The 16,383-nt window shown below is 35.7% G+C and overlaps 1 protein-coding gene across 1 annotated transcript in view; it reads right to left on the bottom strand.

The window, feature by feature from the left end:
- The window catches only part of LOC148661626 (catenin alpha-3-like), a 600,833-nt gene that overhangs the window by 574,528 nt on the left and 9,922 nt on the right, over positions 1-16,383 (bottom strand). Inside the window, exon 3 of the mRNA XM_088635643.1 lies at positions 8,891-9,083. Coding sequence (XP_088491769.1) covers positions 8,891-9,083 — 193 coding nt within the window. The remainder of the gene's footprint in view (positions 1-8,890; positions 9,084-16,383) is intronic.

The raw sequence follows: 16,383 nt of genomic DNA, 5'->3' as shown, positions 1-16,383 counted from the left end.
CATTTGGTAGTAACTTGTCTGTTAGTAGCTAGAAAAACTATGAGATACTGTACAAATGGATCGCAGCCAACAAGGTAACATAAGGGAAAACCAAACCATGAAAGGGCAAGTTAATTACTGTAAGTGCTAATACCTAAATGCCAGGAATATAAAGAATAAAATGAATGAAATAAAAGCTACTCTTTCAGTATGCAATCAGGCTGTGAGTGGATTCACTCAAATATATCTAACATAGATCAATGGTGGTAAATATAGCATTAGTGGATACATAAAATCAGAAACTTTATTTTATCTATCATCTTTAAAAGAAGCTTCTGAAAGCTCTTTAAAGTAAGAAAAACTAAGGAGAAGAGATAATAGAATTAGCTTACATAAAGAAACAAGGGTCTACAATGCAGTAGAGGATGTAAAGGGTATATGTGGAAAGGGAGCAGTAGTCATTGGAGACTTTATTTTTCCTCACATAGATTGAGTAAATCCATCAGGGATGTTAAAAGATGAATTTGAAATTTTAGACACAGATAACAGTTGATTCCTTAGTTTGTGGATGTGTTCAAACAATCAAGACAGAGTAAAAAAAGTAAATGAAATATAACTATTAGGGAATTGTGTTCCTAATGTATTATGCTTTGCGGTTTATTTTGAATCTGTACAGGAGTTTGAAACAAATGTTTACAACTTCAAGAATACAGAATGCATACCATAATGAGGAGTAGGAATGAGGTAGATGTTAAGAGAAGCAGAATGGGATAGGATAGATATGAAATCATCAGAAAACCGATGGCATAAGTTTAGAAATATTCTACTTAAACACAGAACAGACTCAACCCAAGTGAAAGTTAAACCATTTAAAAAAGGGGGAAAATTCAGTTAATAGAAGGAAGGATCAAGAATAAAATCTAGTTAAAGAAATGGAGTGTACTATAAAGCATGTAAATATAACAATAGACAACAGAAGCCCATGCAAGACAGAAAATAATAAACCATAAAAGGCTAAAGTAAATAATAAAAGGGAAATGGCTAAAATATATTACATTTAGTGACATAATATAATACCTTAGACTCAGCAAAGCCAAAGTACTAGCAAAGAAGGGGTGGAAGTGTTCCAGGTGTTAGAAGCACAACAGAGACATTATTCATAAGGATATTAGCAAATCCCTTTCCATAGTCACTCAAGATTGAGGTAATACCCATTGACAGGACAATTGCTAAGGTACTGTAGCACACACCATAAAAAGAGATGACAAAATCAAACCAAGAAATTATATACCAATAAGTCTTACTTATCAATAGGATTCTTAAGAATACTCAACATGTTAAGAAACAACAGGTCTTTCTTAAGTGTTTTTAAGAAGTCTTTACATGAGAAAAAGTGCACAGACAAAGGTTTTATATAAGGTTCTACATAAAAGATCGAATCTCCAATTGCATACAATAGGCATTCAAGGTAATAAATATCCAAACTATTAATGTTTAATGGTTTAAAAAAGGTACCCATACAGGGCAAATACTCAACCGATGTGATATTACTAGTGGAGTACAGTACAACAGGAAATTGTTATATTTGACTAGACTTTAAAAAAAAAAGATTCTAAACAATTTCACAAAGTTCTGAAGTAACTGAAGTAACGTCAAGTTTTATCATTATTCTTTCTTGAAAATAACCAAATGAACAGCACTTTGAAAATGTTTTTGGAGCCAAGTGATTTAAGAAAAGCAAACACATTGCTAACCTTTGACATGGCACTGTATATTACCTTCTATTTATAAACCATTTTGCATCAAGGAATGCCTATTTATCTGCTAATACTCCACTTTGTTACCTGGCAGAAAGATTGCATATCTTTGTCTATTTCTCCCAGTACAAAAACTTCAAACACAGTTCTTTCATAACGCTGTCAAACCGAACCCTTCAAAATTTAATTGAGAAAGCATTCTCTTAAATAAAAGGCAGTTCAAGAGTTATCCAAACACAAAATCAAACAGGGCTTTTCAACATTAAATATTTAGCTTTATACTGCAGTATATCATACGACTAAAGCACTGATCTGACATGGTCTAATTTACAAAAAGTATAAAACACCAGTTCACACACAGAAGGCAAATAGGAATGAATTTAACTTTGACATGTTGACATCTGAGCAAAAACAGCAGTCTGACAGCTCCAGTCCTCATATGAGCCTCTACATGTACATATGTACTTTCATAACATTGCAAAACCTTTTTCTTGTTTGTAGTTAACTGTTGTAATATTTAATAAATCACTGTAATACAGCTCAGAATAACTAAAATATAAACTTTATATTTGAATAATATCTCTTAATTTTAATTTTAAACAGCTTTCATCCCTGTCCTAAAAAATTAAAAACAACAACATTCATCTCACAGTTCTGCAAATACTGAATTAGCAAGTAGAATCCACTACTATTGTGTGATAAACACAGCTGAACTACAGCCCACGTAGGACTTTTAATCGGCTGACGAGGGAAAACAGAAGGAGGAGGAAGCTATATTTAGTTATTTGCAAATGCCCTCCATATTTCATGCATTACAATTTGTTTTACATTCAGATGCCAAGTTTATGTCCTGATGAAAAGTGTGATATTTAAAACACTGACTGTACAATTCAATTCAAAAACCTGCAGTAGAGGTTTAATAAACCAACTGAAAGCATCTATTAAATTGTTCTGAAGGCTCTTTGGTGCACTGTACTATTCTATAATCTTTTCAGGGGAATGAAGTAATTTACACAGAGAACAGGACAATACAAGTGATTTCTTTGTCTTAACAGACATGTTTGCTTGTAAATTCCTATGATTGCTCATCCAGACCAGATGTGCTCCAGAAAAGCACATATTGTAATCTTACAAAATAAGTACTTAATGAAACAGTGTTACATGGACACATAAAAAATGGCCTTAGCAAACTATAAAACATCATTGTTGTATTGGAAATATACAATAATATAAAATGTTTTTGATATGGAAATGATACATGATCATGTTGAGTAGCATAATCTCAAAACGAAAAGGAATAAGACAATTCCAACTGGGTTGTCTTCCAGCATTTTCTCAGGAAAACCAGCTGTGGAATGGATCCAGGGGGAGTGGTTAGAAGCCTGTCTTGCTATACATTCAATGAGGTTTGTATCAGGTTCCAGTGCAGGTCAGCTTTTTCAGGCAATTCCTCAACAGAAGCTGTCAAACAGCTTGGTTCAGGAAGCACACATGTCCTGCTGTCAAATGGTGGCCAAATTTGGAACAACAGCTGCAACAAACGTTGCGCAACTCATCAGTAAAGAAAACAATGCTTCCCTGTTTTATAGAAAAATGTTGCAGGGACAGCAAACCATTCTTAACACCATCAGTGCTACAGATTTAAATAGAAATGAGTAATTCATTCTCGATAACATTTTTGATTACATGCACTGAACAAAAAACCTCCAGTGACTGGCATAGGGTTACAAAGCAAAGCCACAGTGATTTCTTTATACTGTTGAATCTTTATGCTTTTGTGATTTTCCAGCAATGTCGTTCAGTTTAGTATTCCCAGTCCTCTTGCAATTTCCCAAACTAAGCAAGCTTATTAGACTAAGTATACAAAAGACAAGTCTTTGACCGATGCAACATACAAATAGGTTCATACTGCATGAATATGTATTTTTTTCTCACCTCTTATATGTCTGTGTTTCATAACTGGTCTTTACAATGGATTTTTTACAGTTAATTCCTCAAAATGAGCTCTTTCTACAGTATAACGTACAGCACAATATAGAAGCAAAACACTGCACTAGAAGATGATCACTTTATTGGCCATATACAATTCTTGTATTAGGAATTTGTCTTTTCACATACCCCAACTTGCTCTCCATGAGACACACAGACAGGGAGAGAAGCTTGGGGTCAGAGCGCAGGATCAGCCATTTATACAGCGCCCCTGGAGCAGTTGGGGTTAAGGGCTTTGCTCAGGGGCCCAACAGAGCAGGATTCCTCTGCCGGCCATGGGATAGGAACTGGCAACCTTCCAGCCACAGGTGCAGATCCTTAGCCACAGAGCCACTGCACCGCCCCATTAAGCTAAGAAAGAAACCTTAAATTTTGTATGTTGTGCTTCTTGGGCATCCTATACAAGTATAACCACAGAACACATAGCTCATTCTTTGTGCATATTACTCTATATAGTGTATACTGTAATGTGTATTCTGTACAATGATGGATTCAAAAGAGCTGAGGTTAATACCGAGAGCAATATAAGAGACCAGTAGTCTTTCAGCATCTTAAACATTGCTTTAACTATCTGTATTATTATGCATTTCTGCTTTGTGTTTCAGATTTAGACCAAAATGCATGTTGAAAAATAAACAGGATTCTAGAAAATTCTAGATTCTGAGATCTTGATTAGTTGTCCCTGTTTGATGAAAAAAGGATAATTTTTCAAATCACTTTTGTAGCTTTATACTAAACACAGAGCTACAGTATAAATTATAGTTATCCTTCTTGACCCATAAGGTACCATAGATTTTGAAAACCCCATGAGACAGCAATGTGTTTAGCAGGAGCTGCTGCCCTCTGCTGCCCATTGCATGCTAGTTGAATTTTTATTGAAGGAATCTGAACATATTTGTCTTTGCTTAGAAGAGAAAGGTTTTAATGATTAATGAGCAGTATAGCCTTATAACAGAGATTCTCTGCACCATGTCTGAGATGCAAAACAGCTAAACATTAAAAGTGGTAAATCCATTATGGTCTAAATCTGAGAGAAAAGGCAGAAATACATAGTATTATGTACAGTACCTGTAGGTAACTGCAGTCAAAACAAATGAACAATACTAAAATAATATCATATAATTAAGTCAAAAGTACTTAACAATACATTACAAGCATGTTTCACAATAAAAGAAAATTACAAAGCCAGGACAAAAAGCAGATACAAAAGCTAAAACATTCACAAAATTATGTTTTCAAATTAGACATTGTGTTGTGACCAGGAACATCATCATCATCGTAATAATAAAAACTTTATTTTATATAGCATGTTCTCAGATCGCTTATCGGGAAAAAGTAAAAAAAAAATTGAGAGAACTAAAAGATTGTCAACGACAGAAGATAAAATTTAGAACAAAGAAACTGAAAGGTTTGGATGCAGTAGAAGATCAATGGGGCAGACACAGACATCAATTAAATAAAAGCCTTTCTGAAGAAGAAGGTTTTGAGTGTGGATTCAAAAGCCCTCAGGGAAGATGACTCTCTGATATTATTGGGGATACAATTCCAGAGCTTTGGAGTGTAGCAAGACACTTGCTATGGGAGACCAGAGTTAGATGGACAAAGGCTACAAGGTAGGGAGTATGAAGATAAGAAGTCAGACAGGTACTGAGGTACCAAGCCATGTAGAGCCTTACATGTGACCATGAGGGTTCTGAAGTCGACACAAAACCTGACAGGAAGCCAATGAAAGGATTCCAGGACAGAATAATGTGGCCACTTGCACGCAACCTGGTCTGGAGTCTAGCTGCCGAATTCTTGATAGACTGAAGTGTGTTCAGAGTGGATTTCAATACCCCAGGGAGTAGGCTGCTGCAGTAATTAATTCTAGAGAAGGCAAATGTGTTGGCCAGCTTTTCAGCTACAGTTAGAGACAACATACTGTAGGATGTAGTCTGGCAAACTTTCTGAGATGGAAGAGTGATGTTCTTACAATATTTTGCACATGTGGGTCAAATGTTAAGCCTGGATATCAACATTATCTGTCAATAACATTACGTCAGGTTTACCACATTTAGGATGAAAAGAATGTTGTCATCAAACATTTCTATCAGAATTGCAGTGAAAGAGCTACGGTACCTTGGTGTTAGGTACAATATAGTGTGGACATTGATACCAGTATCATCTGCTTGGTAATGATAATTCAGACCATATAATTTTAGAGTTTAACCAATAAGAATCAGATAAATACTAAATAGCACAGGGACTAATGCTGAGTGCTGTGGAGATCAAATGTAACCAACCCAGTCCCAGAACTAAAACTTGACTGACTTAGGTTTTTTAGCTGGGACATTCAAAAAACATAGATGGAAAATAAGATCAAATGTCTCCCAACAGTGTTTTTTTATAATATCTTTCTGCCAGAGAAAAACTGGAAATTACAGCCCAGGTTGCCGAGAACGACTTTCAGCTGTGGCCTGTCAATGCATTTACAAGAGAAATTAATAATAATTGGGGATGATTTCCAAGTCCAAACATTACCAGTAAAATGATTTCTGCAGTCAGTATTGACACTGAATTAAGAAATACGCTGTTTATGATTTAGAATTGTAAAAAGGAAACTACAGTAACTTGGAACTTGATGACATTCTCAAGTAATTTCTAAGCTTACAAGGCAGGTCTCTATATATTACAACATAAGAATGCATTTATAGACAGTTTAGTATTACATGACGTCCTTCTGAAGGAATTCTTATTTGTCTGTAGAATACTTCTACAGGACAAAATTGGAAATCTTGTTGTTTTTTTTGCATGACATAGTGTAAATAAGCCATAATAAACTAATTAATAAATCTATAGAAACTGATCCTGTAAGTCCATGAGCACATTTTGGAGAACAAAAGGGAAACACTAAATGTATCAATTAGTAGTTTCACAAAACAACAAACACTACCTATGGAAACCTTACCACCATCATTAAAATTCAGGAACTATCATATTGTGTCCTAGTTTTGATGAGTCAATATATTAGAACCGCTACTGAGAAAGGGCCCACGTCTATAATAATTACCTGAGCGTATACTACTATTGTTCAATTGTTTTAATAAGGACTTCCAGCTTGTATTCCTGTTTTGCCCTCCCCATTTACATCCAGAATGGCAATACGTTACACACAGAGAACCCAAGTAAATTTTGTTAAGGTAAAATCGAAAAATTACATTCTTTACCACACACTGGGAGTGATATAAAACTGATGAATTTCTTAGGAAGCCTACCCATTCATTTTTGTTTTCATTTTCTCCAGATTTAATAGTCAAATTTATTTTCCAAATAAATTAATGCCTGTATCCAATAATGTTGTTAGAATGAGTTGCATGAAGTTGCATGAAGGTCCAAGTTCAGCTTTCAGAAGACTGTTCTTGTACTCCTAATTTATATTGCTTTTTTAAATTTGGTTTTAATTCTATTAGATTCTATTTACAAATATTATATGAAATAACAACAACCAATCTGATTTAAAAAAAAGATTAAATCTTTATAAATATTTGAAAACTCTTATATTTCATGAGGCTTGCTAGTATACAGTATGTATTCCATCTCAAATGGGACTTGATAATTGAATGATTTCATGCTATTTCAATTAAAATCAAACCTTATGTAAATTTAAACAAAGCTTGACATATATAACAGACAAAAAATACAAAAATGAACACTTCATTACATACTGAAAGTGACTTGTGCATTTAAAGGAAAAAAATAAACAAAGTATTTATTTAATGCAACTGCATATGGACATTTAATGGTGTACAAATAGCATCTATTAAAAATCTTTAAGTTGTACTGAAATACCATTTACAAAGCTAAGCAGTAATTGCTAGTAACTACTGAAAAATAAAAACACGTTTTAGACATTTGGTCTATTCTCAATTAATGTTCTTTGTCGATGGTCTGAAAGTCTTGGAGTGCTAGTCACTTTCTAATCACACAAACCAACAGCTACTATGTATTACTTGTCTGTGTAATTTTTTAAAGCTTGGATACCTATATGACATTTGTGCTGCATTGGATGAAAAAGAAAAGAACACTTATGTGGTGAGAATGCAGGCATGAAAAAAACATAGTTGTTCATTCTCTCGGGAGAATCTCCAAATCTCCTGCGAAATTGCTATGAATCTCCCAGTTGTCCTGTCTCCTAGTTTGAGAAATTCTTTACCGAACCTACAGTAAGCAGGAGGCAAAGTAGGAAGTTAAATAGCAGAAGGTAGTGAGGGAAGAAAGGCCTCAGAGATGACCTAAACTCCAGATATAGCACAGAGACATCTGGCTAAGGTTTAATAAAAAGTGCTTCATAGCATAAAAGAAAAAAAAATAGCACAGCCTAGTTCGAAGTCAGTGTCGTGCTAAAACATATGCACAGTGACAAATTCAGGAAAGACCAAAAGTGAATCTGTTGAACTACAGAATGCAGAGCTCTCAACTTTGTTAAATTCTGGTATAGGTCTGTGGCACCAGGTCTAAAGTTGTTTTATTCACAGTTGATATTTTCAGGGTACTGAAACTGCCATAAAGGACTTGGGATCCAAGACAGAAAATACATCAAATTTCCTGTTTATGTTAATTGGGTGTATCAGTTTAATAAATGAACTCAGAACGAAAAATCTGCATTGTATCTATTCTGTTATTATCTGAATCTTAGAATTGCATTTTGCATCACAAAAAATAGTAATTTATTCTGACCATTTCCACATAAATAACAACAATATTTATGGCATTTAAATAAAACGTATTGTCAATATGAGATCCTCTCCAGTTTTAAAACACCTGCTTGTGTCTGTGTTTTTACTTATTTCAAATCACATTAATTGATTGATATTATTTTGGAATCTTTTAGATAACCAAAGCAGTTATATTCCATGTGTAGTTTATATCAGTGTATATTAGTTGTAGTTTGTTTATAACCTAAATCAATACTTAGATGCATCTACTGTATTTATGTTAACACATACAGTACGGTACATATACTGTACACCCACACCGATAAATACATGTTTGTGCAGCCTCGCACTTAAACATGAATTGAAAAAGAACTTCACGCAAATGTCAGCTCAACCACAACTGCACAACAGTTTTTTTTTTCCAGCAAGTTATAATCCAATATTTAGTTAAACCCACTGTTAGTGACTTACTTTCTCTCTGTACCTCCTTCACAGCTGCAGTCAGCTCATCCTTCAATACCACAGTCTCCTTTGCTATCATTTCCCCCTTATCAATTAAATTTAAAGTAGCTTCTTCCACTGACTTCAACAGCACCTTGGCCCTCTTAGAGCAGCCTTTTTTCTTGTTGGATGGATTTTTAGGACAATTCACCAAAGTTGTGACCTGCAAGGATATATAAGAAAACAGGAGCAAAATGTAACTTTGCCATAACATGATCAAGGAACAAATAAAATTAGCAGAGCACACACAGTAGCACGGTTTTTTATCACAGTTATAAGCACAGCAAAGTCTGTTCCCTTTTGAGTAAATAATCTAACCATAATCTAAAAATACACCTTTGATTAATTATTTTATCTTAAAGGGATTTATTCCAAAGCTACTTCACCCAGGAGCCCTCCATTGAGTACTGGCAGCACTTCTTAGCAGCTAAGGCAGAAAGCCACTCAGAATATGTACTATTAACTTCTTTGTTTGGTAACAACATTAAATAAGCATTGCACTTTCTATACTTCTCATTTATTACCCCTTGTGTTTTGCACTGTATGGTTATTATGCATTTCATTTTAAGTATTTGTGTGTGGCTTAGCTGCAACAGAAGGTTGTTCCAACTCTGCACGGGGACTGTCTTGATCTGTCTGCAATCAAGACAGAAAAAGATCCCTTAAACTGCATAGTGAAAAAATGCATTCCAAAACTAGTGTTTCTAGGTGACACCACAACACGTATGAATGAACTCACCCTTTTGAGTATATGTGCCAACCCCTGGTCTAGATGCTCAGCTTTCACCACATATTCCTATACAACAGAGTTCTTAGCATTGATGCATTAGCCAACAGACTACCTTAGCTTCCTATGTTGACAGGAACCTTGCCCATCATGCCAAACTACAGTATGTAAAACTGATTTAGTCCTCATGGGGCAAACTAGTGTTAGTCAAGGTTCTTCCTTGCTCTTCCATGGTCACCTTCAGCAAGAATGATGAAGCTTGACTTAGTGTTTTCCCACAGAATCACCCAATAAACCACACTTCCATTAATGTCCAGAAATGTGGCATGTTCCAACAAATAAAATGTCTCCATGGGGTCTTCAGTTATAAAAAAGGCTTATGCTGCATCTATTCTTGTCACACATTTACAAAACCACCTCAGGGTGTTGGCAAATAACACATATGAATTCATCAATCGCATTACATTAGTCGTTACAGTGACTAGTGACCAGGAAGGGGGCACATCACTTCGCAATTCATGGGAATTCTTGCTCTCGCCCATGGTAAGACCAGGGGTTTGCAACAACAAGGTGACTTACAGTACTTTCAAAGAGTTCACAATTTTGTGCTTAATTCACAATTTGAACAGTTTTTCTATACCCTGAATGAATTTATTTTGTTTTGTCAGATGTGCATAGGCAGGCAAGATGGCTGTGTTAGCGCCACAAATATCTTTGGCCACACCTATGGATCTAGTGAGGGTGAGATGCTAGAAGCCCAGCCCAAGGAGTGCGTGCAGCTGGCTATAGCAGTGAGTCAGACTGTAACTCCAAAATCTTGAAGGTGGTGCAAAAAGAACACACTCCAGAAAAGAAGCAGGGCATATAGACATTCAGCCCGCTAACTGGCCATAGGGATTCACTGCAGTCCTTGACTCAGAATCTGAGTGTTGCCTGGTCAATTGGAAGGGTGCACCATTGACACCTGGGAGCTCATTACAGTGAAGCAGGAGCATTCCCTTCAATTCAAACACAGCTTTCACTGCTTGGTGGGGAAAATGCACACTTTTGAGGCAGCATCCCAGGTGGCCGCTTTACTATCTCAGATCAGACTTCCAGTCTCTATTCAACCACTTGAAAAAAAACTTTGGCTCAGCTCTAATTTCTGTACATGAAAACGTTCGTCTTGGCCCTAACTCAGCTAAAAGACTAAGTGAATTACAGGCTCTGTCAGCAGCCCCTGCATACATCTTTTACGTTAATAACAGAGCAGATGGTCTCAGTGTTCCATATGCATCAGTCAATGCAGCTGGAGGCTTTCTTTCTACCTCCCTTCACATCAGGTTTGGAGTGCCGCCTGCATACATTCTGCCCTGTCCTCCGGCATACTATATAGAGTTAATTTCTTCTTGGAGGAAAACAGACCAACACTTTGTCTATTATGGTAAGATAAGATCACTTTATTGGACATATACAATTTCTTGTATTAGGAATTTGTCATTTCGCATACCCCAACTTGCTCTCCATGAGACACAGACACACAGACAGGGAGAGAAGCTGCGGCTCAGAGTGCAGGGTCAGCCATTTATATGGCACCCCTGGAGCAGTTGGGGTTAAGAGCCTTGCTCAGGGGCCCAACAGAGTAGGATTCCTCTGCCAGCCGTGGGATACGAACCAGCAACCTTCCAGCCACAGGTGCAGATCCTTAGCCACAGAGCCACCGCACAGCCAGTGTGGAGTAGAAGCTCAGGGCCAAGAGGTCTCTGAACAGCATATGTCCCACTGGGTCACTGACATGGTTAAGACCACCTATGCAAATTTTGACCTTTCCCCTCCTCAAAGACTTACAGGATACTCAACATGGAGCCAAGCTACATCCTTTAGTTTAATCAGCGAGGCATCAGTTCAAGTCTTCCACAAAGCAGCAACATTGTTTCTGCTAACACACACATTTTCATGTTTCTGCTGGGCTAAATGTATTAGATGTCAGAAAACTATGCTTAGGCACAGGGTACTGCAAACTACATCCCAGCTAAGGAAGAAGTAAAGGTTTATTCAATGCTGAAAAGAGAAGAAAACAAACACAAGGTTTCGGCTATGGAATCTTCTTTGGGCTAAAGTGTGCTAGCTGACCTATCAGATTAAACAGTCATGAATCCCAGCACTTCTTGGTACTATTTCAATGCCTGTTTCCTTCAGGTAGTATAATCTTCACGTATCACATAAAATATTCAAGATTATTAAAACAGTAAAAGGAGATATTAAACAGTTTTTGGGAAAAACATGGAGGCAAGGATGTTGTTTTAGAATCACTTTACAGATACAGTTTGTAAATGGATAGGAATGGATGTAAAGAGGTCACTCTGTACATATACAGTATACTGTATACGACTCATTTGTGTGAGTTACAGTTACTGTCAGGAATTAAATTATAAATGCAGCACATAACGATCAGAATATTAAACACTACAATCAATACTGTACTTTGAAACATTTCCAAACACCTGAATATAAAGTTGTTCCCTTGGATTTGTAAGCTGATGTTTTACATTAATTAATGAGCTGTAGGAAGTAATTAACTTGCTTTAAGAAGTTCATTTCTCTGTATACAAATGATTTTAGAACATAGGTTGAATCACTGTAATATCTTGTTACATTTTTCATCTATACATGGTAGTAATGCCATAAAGATGGATCTTTTCTACTAATTTATTTGCTTGCTATGAGATTTTTCTGAATGTGAAATATTGTTTAACCTTGACAAGATGTGATGGGATAGCCTTTCAGATCTCTTCAAGCTTGCAGCTGAAATCAGTCTTCATGGTCTAGTTCTGTTCCTTGTATGGAGCAGTCATGGGACAGTGGAATGCCATTTGGGGATTCTTGGCATACTCTCCCTATCAAACCACTTAAGGATTTAATCTATTCACATTATTCAAGCCTTCGTTTCCATAAAGCATCAGAGTTGAAATTGATTGCACAACCCAGTGCATACATATTTTATTAATTCTGCTTAGTATTGTGTGTATTTTCTTAACTCTATGATATTTATTACCTGTTTTTAAAACCAGTTTTATGGGTGTGGGTGGGGGTTTCACTGAATTGTGACTTACAAAAAAACGTGGAAGTTCCTTCAAGATCTATCAATTTCACATAAATAAAAGTAAAAATTGAAAACATGCATATTTCAGTATTTTGCAAATAAGTGTTATAAACTGACTAATGGAGTTTCCCAAAGTTAATACTTACAGGTAGCAGAATTTAAAATCCCATTTATTATACCAAGTTTCCTGAAAGGTAAAAATTCTAGGATCTACCACCATAAAAAGTTCCTACAAACAGACTTTTCTAGTATTTTTCCTGGAAACTTTTCCTTTTTTGTCCACTCTTACAGTTCAGTTTACTTGAAACATTCCTGAAATTGTTTATTCAAATTAAGCCACCTACTCACAACGCAGTGTAGAAACAATGCAGCTCTTTCAAATAAATCTCAACAGGAAATTTTGTTGAGCAGAAGTTATGAAAATGCAGTTCACTATTTCTTTTTTTCTTTCTCTCTTTATTTAAAGAGGGTATCTAATGTTATATGCAGGCTTGACACATAATGTCCACAGGCACCACTACTATGATAAAGAGTTTCTATCCAACATGTCCCTGTAAAACCAAGTCTTTTGCTGAGGCTGACAGGGCATCAGCATTGCCAGAATGACCAAAAGGAGAAATACAGTATGACTTATGTTTTGGTTACATAGAAAGGTTATGTAACTGGCCATCCAATGTCTATCCATCCACTTTCTAACTGCTTTATCAAATACAGGGTCACTGGGGAGCTGGAGCCTATCCCAGCAAGAAAAGGGCACAAGGCATTATCCACACTGGACGTTACACTAGTCCATCACAGCCATTTAAGGTATTTCAAGACAATTAGTGAAATAAGCACTGTGATGCTCAGAAATATTAATTGAACAGTACATTAAGGTAAAACCACATTCAGATCTAATATAAACATGAAACATAGCAAACAACATGCAATATATGTTGTCTGGAAGAAGCCAACTTTTATACACAATTCAAACTTCAGGAATTCCAAAAGTGTCCACATGGACTTAACAGCAGAACTTGCATGAATGAGGGAAATTCAGGAAATCTGATCAAAGGAAGCTTCTTGTGACATCTGTAAATGTAAAGTACAGTAGCTTTTCTGGTCCTGTTTGGTACTAATGTTTCAAACATGAAACACTGATAGACTCTATAGTTTTACATTTCTTCCCTACAGTAGCTCATTTAATGCATGTATTGATACATTTGGTATTTTGTATCACCTCCCTTTGTTGTGTGGCAATTTATCAGAAAGAACATGTTACTAAGGTCTTGTACAAGGACAAATAATGAAAAATAACTGGACAGACTTATTGAATTGTTAAAACAAGAGAGATGTTGTTCTCCTTGTGTCACTGAGAACAAGCCTATTCAAACAAGGAAAATTAATAACAGAAAAGAATTTCAATTTAACACCATGGAACTAAAATCAATCAATTTTGTATCTGCCCTTGAAATGGTACATTTTTGGAATCACAAAGTAAGCATTTTACTTCAAAACATTCTTTCGAAGAACAACTCTTCTCTGGATTTTGTTTTCCTCCGCAGTATAATAAAGGGCAGTATTGTTTCCTTTGTTCTACAACATTATTTGCAGGATGCATTACAGTACAATGAAACTGTGTAGAAAACCAAAGTGTTACTCCTCTGAAGCAGTGATTCACAAAGAGTATCAAGGGTGTTTTCTCCCTTAAAACAAAAGAAATACCCATTATTAATACTTCTGTTATGATGATGTCCTGATCTTCTTGTCCTTTTTTTCGTCTCTTCATGATACCAGCCTCTCAAGCATCTTTTCCTGAATCCGTTCAAACTACCTCAAATTCAGACTTTCAAAATCTGACCTACTGTACACTACCTTCTCCACCTTTCCAGATCTACCAGTATTTATTTTGAATCTATAACCTTTTCTCACTCTTTCACCACCAAGAGCCTCAGTGTTATGTGATGCTTCTCTTTCCTGCTCTCAGCACATCTTTCCCTAAAACGTCACCTTTGGCTAAAGCAGCTTCTGCAGGGCCTTCTCTTTCCCCAACAACTTACTCTGTACAGCTCAGATGGTTCAATCCTGTGTTCAAATCATCTCTCTTCATCTCATCCAAAATCCTAGCCTCAACTCGTTATCTTTGCACTTAACTAGCTTCCCATATTAACTTTAATCCAATTTAAGATCCTTGACATTTGCTATTGATCTCTTCATCACTCACCTCCCTCCATTCTCAGGCTCTCTCCTGATTACTTCTCTTGGCATTTCTGCTCACCTTCTGCCAGCCACTGAATTCTTCCTTATTTTCTCTCACACGTTCCTCTGTTGCACCCCATGCTGCAGTTTTGCTGCAGTTTGGCACTACATCACCTCTAACCACAATCGCCTGGTCGGATTGCACCTGTAGATCCTAAAATCACACCCGATACAGCATTTTCTAATTGTTATGTCTTGTTATGTTAACATTGTTATGTTCTAATTGTTATGTCTTATATAATTTAATCTAATTAGATTATGATAAAGTCTGTGATACAGTATATCTCTCTGTGCAATGTATATTTTGTAGTTTTTAATTTTAATAATGTAAGTCAATGTTAAATGCACAAGGATCAGAATAAAGTTAAATATATAAATCAACATTTTTTCAGAATGATCTTCAATGTTTTTAATATTTTCATATTTTAGAATACCAACTGAAAGCTGCGTATGATACTTTTAAAATTCGAAGTCAACACTATCTCAACATGTTGTTACTAACATTACAACACACAAATAAGAACAGGGGTAACTTTTCTGACTATGTTTTACTGCCGGCCATTGCCTTTACAGATAATCATCACAATCATCTTAGAGATTCTATAAAGGCTTCTATAAAGACTTAGAGAACTCTTTATAGAACCTAGTTTTGCCTAACAACAGGATAACAGGATTTTTGTCACTTCTACAACCTCTATAACAGCCCCTATAAACTTTTAAAGTGTCTTCAAATCTATCATTAACAAACATAACATTCATGAATTCTGCAAACCTTTTGTAATGTTCTGTGTTTATTTTACTGTGATAGTTCTCCTTAAAAGGTCAATAGCAGTCATGTCTTTACTAGAAAGCAATTTAATCAAATGCATTTTATTTTTACTCATCATAATTATTTAAATATTACAGCTATAACTATTGTAAACTGCATACATTATCATTCCATTTAAAAGAATGGTGTTTCATTCATTACCTTGTGAAAATAAATGTATAAATAAAAATGTATAAATAAATATATGTACAACAAAATGCTAAAATATATTGAAAATCAAATACACATAAAACAAAGTTATTACCAGGAAAATCTTTAGTTGCATATAAAGTATAAAGATAATTCATTAATTAAACATGACACACTGTACTGTAGGTAAATTGCATTATGCTGATTAGCATGTGTCATCAATGGGAAGTCTTCTGTAAAAATCATAAGCTAGTAGCATGGAACTACTAGCTCTCAGCTACTGTTGGAAGCCACACATGCTGTACACACAATCTGTGTTTCATGCTCTGCACAAGGTTGTAGATGCTGTCTTTTGGGATTCCATCCAATTCCTCTCTTAGAGCCTGGACATGTTGTTCCAGTTTGCAAGAAAAACAGTTACATGGGCAGCAACAGGAAATGTACTACAACTGGAGTTA

The sequence above is a fragment of the Lepisosteus platostomus genome, chromosome 6 (genome assembly GCF_059453375.1).
Source record: "Lepisosteus platostomus isolate fLepPlt1 chromosome 6, fLepPlt1.hap1, whole genome shotgun sequence".
NCBI classification, from domain to species: domain Eukaryota; kingdom Metazoa; phylum Chordata; class Actinopteri; order Semionotiformes; family Lepisosteidae; genus Lepisosteus; species Lepisosteus platostomus.
The sequence above is the reverse complement of the archived record's forward strand: the minus strand, read 5'-3'. Positions and strand labels throughout refer to the sequence as shown.